The sequence below is a fragment of the Alosa sapidissima genome, chromosome 17 (genome assembly GCF_018492685.1).
Source record: "Alosa sapidissima isolate fAloSap1 chromosome 17, fAloSap1.pri, whole genome shotgun sequence".
Taxonomy (NCBI): domain Eukaryota; kingdom Metazoa; phylum Chordata; class Actinopteri; order Clupeiformes; family Clupeidae; genus Alosa; species Alosa sapidissima.
Window position 1 is genome coordinate 2137527 of NC_055973.1, and position 6000 is coordinate 2143526.

The 6000-nt window shown below is 45.3% G+C and overlaps 1 protein-coding gene across 1 annotated transcript; it reads right to left on the minus strand.

Annotated features, from left to right (window-relative positions):
• Positions 1-74: 74 nt before the first annotated feature.
• Positions 75-5022, minus strand: si:ch211-196f5.2 (uncharacterized protein LOC556372 homolog). Its single transcript, XM_042068817.1, has 4 exons — positions 4889-5022; positions 2642-2872; positions 1890-2131; positions 75-666 (listed from the first exon to the last, which is right to left on the minus strand). The coding sequence occupies exons 1-4, from the start codon at positions 5020-5022 to the stop codon at positions 539-541; spliced, it is 735 nt and encodes a 244-aa protein (XP_041924751.1). The 3' UTR covers positions 75-538.
• Positions 5023-6000: the final 978 nt, after the last annotated feature.

Here is a 6000-nt window from a genome sequence, read left to right on the forward strand (position 1 = left end):
CCATAGAAATACCCATATTGGTCAACCCCCCCCCCCCCCCCCCTATACTCTTGGACTGAAAAATTACACAGTGACAGCTTCATAATTTTTATTAGATGGAACACAATACAGTCCAGCTCAGTATTCAGTGCTGGTGGTCATGTATTTGGCTGCTTTTTCTTTGTAGCTGTTGTCGTTCACATATGCAGCGTGTTCTGTTATCTCTTATCCTCATCACAACATCAAGTCAAATTAGCTCTTCTATACCTCCAAGTTATAAATCATTGTCTGTTTGTATTACAAAGTAATACTGACAGGCTATCTGAACAATATCTTCACACAAGATATAGAGAAGCATTCAGAATTAGACTAGAATCCTGACAATGGCCTACAGTAGTGTCCTTCTCGGCACATTAAGCAGAATGAACTAACGCTGCCTTAAAGCTCTTGCATTAGAGCACAGATGGACGCCATCGTTTCGGTGTGCAAGGCCTGTCTGTTAAAGATCTCAAAGCAGGAAAAAAAGCTTATTGAGCCGTGCATTTTATCTCTGGTGCCTTCACTCCTCCGCCGGCAGCTCGGCATTCTGGGTCCTGGCCTCCACGGCCTCTGTCTTTGCCTGGGAGAGGGCGTCTATGTCCAAGGGCAGAGTCATCTCCACTGTCTCAAATTCATCCTGTGGCAATGCTGGAAAGCAATCAAGAATTCAATATCTAAAAATCCTATAATAGAGCACCAGTTAAATAAAGACAATTTAGATGTTTTTATTAAGCTGGAATTCCTAATTAGGAAATGTTTCAACATAAAACAGTCAGTGTATGAACACTAACACTACCATTAGTTCCTAATCGGAACACGCATTCAGCAGCAGAGTTCCGCAGTGGAGAGCTCATGCTGACTGGACAAATACCACACATCTTCACTGACTCAGCCCTATAGCACAGCGTGCTGGTGTGGTCCAGAGAACAGCCAGCAGGACAGAGGTGGGTGCAGCGGTCCCTGTGCTCTGGCCAAGAGACGATAAATGAGGCTGAGGTCATTCCTTTCTGCCGCTGAGGAATGGGCGTCTGGCATGGGGCAGGAATCCTCAGCGGTGTGAGAATTCAGGCTAGCTGAACATTTGTTCTATTACCTAATGAAGGAGGGGCCGGATGGGACATGATCCCATTTTCCCCAAGTGTGCCATCTCTGGAATGCCTTGTGGCCGACTGTATTGTGGACAGCCGCCAGTAGAGCTTCACTATAGTCTTAACTAAGGTAGTGGGCTGACGCTAGAGCCATTACTGTAACAAAAAAAAGATCTATTCTCTGAAAGCAGTCGGACGCCTTTCAACATAATTAACTGTTTGAAAGGACCAATTTATGACTGCCGTCTCGAGTGACATTTTGAATGAGGATACCGTGCTACCCTCCAGCGCCTGCAAAGATCAGAGTCTCAAATATGAGTGTTTCTGTTTTTTCACCCTCTTTAACCAAAGGGAGGCCAGAGCAACAATTAACCACACTGCTGGACACAGTGACCACTGGAGTGAAGACGAGATGAGAACTGATGGCATTTTTGATCAGAGTTACGTTTGAGAAGAAACTCAACCCTTCACTTCAGTGATTTACTGACTCAGTAGAAACAGGAATATAAGGTGTATAGATAGGCAAATCAGCAGTGTTCATGAACCAGAAAGGATAGACTAAACCTTCAGACAAGGGCTGACAGGAAAGATTAGATCACTCTGGTCAGCCACAAAAGAGAAACAAAAGCACCAAACTGGACTGTTCTCTGATGGACTGATGTTGCACTATGAGGCCAGCAAGCAATCCATTGCATTGACTAACAGAAACAACAGGGTCACGTGTACACTGCAACAACTCTGCGTCAGGTACAGTAGGCAGGCAGGTAGAAGCTCTCTGCTCACCTGGCTCGTTGTCTTTGTCAGTGTGTCTCCAGGGTGTGATGTCCACTCCGCTGCGGGTGAAGGAGCGGTCTGTGTGGGACTCGGTGCTGTAGAGGACCTCCTGGCTCTGGTTGTCCCCGGGATGTTTGGCCTTCACGCGAACCTCCAGCAGCGTGATCTCCTTCTCCTTGACCTTTCCCGATTTAGTTCTCACCTGGGTGCGTTTGGTGTCCACCCATACCACCCGCTCCTTCACCGCTGACCTACACACACACACACACACACACGATAACATGCTTAGGTCATTTCTAATGCCAGCTAATATTGACTACATACTTCACAGTGCCACTGCACAGCATCAATCACCATGAAGCCAACTTTTTTCCGACTATGTGTGATTTTCGCTCTCCAGAATCAAACTCATGGAGTTGGTGGATTGCCCATCACCACTCTTAACATATTCAGAGCTCAGCTATCCATTTTCTCACTTATTTACACGTTCAGATCACTAATGCCACTACATCTCTACACATGCACTGCAGTCATATTAGAAATCAAAGAGCACTTGGGGGGGGGGTTGTGGCACAACAGGCTACAGTGCCCATACCATGTACGGGTCTAAGTGCCCACGGGGACCCAGGTTCAAATCCGACCTGCGGTCATATCCCGATCCCACCCCATCTCTCTCTCCCACTGACTTCCTGTCACTCTTCACTGTCCTATCCAAAAGCCCAAAAAATATACTTTAAAAAAGGAAATCAAAGAACACTTACTCTTCAATGCCCAGGCCGGCAAGGGTGGTGTCCAGGAAAGGGAAGGCCTGGTCTGGGCTGAGGACCTCGATGGGCAGGGAGACGCACATGGGGACGTCCCAGAGGAGCTGGGAGAGTTTGGTTCCTGTGAGGGGGCTCGTTGGCTCCCCGTTCACTTGCTCCTGTGGCTGCTGCACAGCCGAGCCCTGGTGCTCCTGCACCTCTGTCTCCTGGCCCGCCAGCTTGTCTGGTTACTCACACAACCAAAGGAAAGGAATAAAAGTGATCTCCACAGAGTCGGGTCTTCCGCTCTATGTCTCTGTCCTGGATCCTTGTCCTTCTCCTTGTCTGCTTGGGGTCTGAGTGGTCTCTACTCGTCTCTGTCCAGTAACGCTTAGGCTTTTCAGCCGCAGTCCTTAGTTCATGTTCCCTTTAGGGGGTCAGTGGTTTTCAACAAGTCTCGATTCCTACGCTGGGGACAAACGGCTGGTCAAAGAAGGATGGTCAAAGCGTGTGGAGCCTCTCCTCCTTGGATGTCTCTGTGTTGTGGGTGTGAGGATGTGATCTCTCTCTTTCCCTCTCTCTCTCTCTGTGTGCTTTGATGAGCTCAGAAATAATCTCCCCTCCTTTTTAAATACTCAAAGCGACGATGTGTAATGTGGCGTCGGGCCGTGAAGTTTATTAGGCTGTCAGGGCGCTGACAAACAGCCTTGTTGTGTGTTTCTTTTTTCTTAAAATGGCGAGGGAATCCTCCTCGGCTGTCCCCCTTGTCCTAATCTCTCTCTCTTTCCCTCTCCCTCCCTCCCTCTCTCTCTCTCTCTAGAGTACACACTAGACCCTGCGAGTCCTTTGAGGTCCTTGTGAGTGTGTGTTGATGTCTAAGAGGTCATAGCTCTGGTGTTCCGAGCATAAATCAAGACAGCGTCCATCTCCTTGGGAAGAAATACTGCATGACAACACCTCTGGTGGAGTCTGCGTGTGCAGGGGTTGGTCATCTCATGATGGGACAGAATGTATATAAAATTCTTCACATACTGATGACTACTGCGCATTTAGCAGATGTGTTTATGAATGTGCAGCACAGGTAAGGTAATAATGATCTGTACTCTTTGGGAGATGAGCCCTTGACCTTGTCATGCCACTGTACTTTTTCTTCCATCTGAGCTATGCTGTTTAGATGGATTAACAGAGTTGTGCATTGATGTTCCACCATGTAATGCTTTGTTACAATGTTTTAGAGATGTAAGTACCCATATAAATGCAAAAACATTAAAAAGGCAAGTGAATAATATTTATAAATAATTTATATAAATAATAATAAATTATTTATATAAGACCAATTGATCATCAGTATAAATGATTAATGGAGCGTGTCCTGATAATTAAATATGGTTCATTAATCATACCTACAGCAAAATAGTTCAGGCTCAGATAAATATTTAGACCCCAACTGCTTATTCCTCATCTTTCCCCCTTTCAGTCCCCCAATCTGTCCTCTGCACTGTCTCTTTCTGCCAGCCACGTGTGAGCTGATGGATTTATTGATATCTCACAGCCACGTGTCACATTTCTAAAAGCAGCAAAAACACTGTTCACTTCCATAACTTTTTACAGCCTTAACATGTCCTTTGTGTCCATGTTCATAAGACCCAGTTATGCTCCTGTCTATTGCAACTGAAAGTAAACAACATTCCTTTGGCAAAGTGTAGATGTGCTGACCGCACAGTGCTACATACCTGCACGTCTCAGCAAAGATGCATCTCCATAGAAACCAGTATACATTAAATATTGACCTTCAGCATCAATGTTGTTCCAGAGCTTATTAACATCTCTGATCACATGGTCCAAACAAAATAACTCACATTCCACAGGTAATTATTAAAGATTCCTGAGCAAACCACCAATAAGAATTACAAACATAAATCTACAAAAACAGAATAATAATCAAGCAGAGAGAGAATATAAACCAGTGTAAATCTAAATGTAATAGTCTCATGTAACTCAGGCCCAGACCTCAAGAACACTGGCCTTACAGTAAGCGTTAATTGTGTCCAATCAATCAAACCTCGGCACCTTGTCCTCACAAGGATTAGTCCAGAGAGGCCGTCCAGCTCTGGCCAGATCGCATGCCAGCTTCAGCTTTGGCTGGCTCTGCCTCTGGGACGGGGACTGTGTGATGCCAGCATCTGATGCCAAGGCGGATGCCAGTTGCCAGGGGCCTGATGTCAGTCGCTGACGTCTGATAGAGTGCGGACCAAGATGCCACACCTGAGTGACACGTCTGGCGGCGCCAGCTCCCCGCGGCGCTTACGCATGTGCTCTAAATGCACGGCCATGCTCTCAGTCTGGGCGTGTGGTACAGGCTGTTTACAGGAGGTTACACAGCTGATCGGACGCTTCATAATGCAAATGAACAACATTTTTCAGAAAGTGTTTGGACAAGAATATTAATTTTCTAAAAAAGGCAAATTGAACAAATACAGAGTAGTTATGAAATTCGACATAAATATTTATTTATTTCGCAGAGACATTTATCTAAAGATGTTTATAGTAAAGATCATTATTTCATCAGTAAATGGGAAACAACCACATGGCCTTGACGTTGTTCACACCTTCTTCCACTAGTTGAGATAGAGTACCACACTATGCACAGCCCTATCGTCATCCTGTGTGTGTGTGTGTGTGTGTGTGTGTGTGTGCGCATGTGTGTGAGGGCAGCCACGGGGGTACAGGAAGCATGCCTAATGTCTCTAAGCTTATTTCAAAAGCAGCGTGTCCTTTCCACTCATTGTTTATTGCGCAGCCGTGCTACATTTCTGTGCTCTGCTGTAACTCTGCCCCTCTCTCAGCACACTTTAATTGAGTGAAGTCATTCAGGCATGAGAGGGCTGTTGTGGTTTCTGCCAGCGTGGTACAATGGCAACTGGACTGAGGGGACAGAGGGGCACAGGGTCAGCCAGTGGGTCTGCACTCAGCAACAGATTAGATTGCTCTCGACAGACAGGATAATATGGCAGACACACACAATTGATTTGCTCAATTCCACATTTGCTCAGTTCCTTGATTGCTTTGATTCCAATGTTTTCCTCAGTTTTACTTCCATACAAATTGTTACTAATTTTAGATTAATTCCATGGTTAAGCCAAGTTTGAGTTCTGTCCAAAAAGTGTCTCATGTGTGAGGGCAGGAATAATAGATAAATAGTTTTCTCTTCATTGAAATAGAATAAGGATTCTATTCAAAATTAATATTTTTTAAAAGAAATATACACAGGAGAGATGTTGATTCCTTGTGCTACAGGTAGGGGATTTCACACAGTGGCCAATCTACTACCAAGTCTTGGTAGTTTACTGTCAAAACCAAAATTACTAAGTCACAAA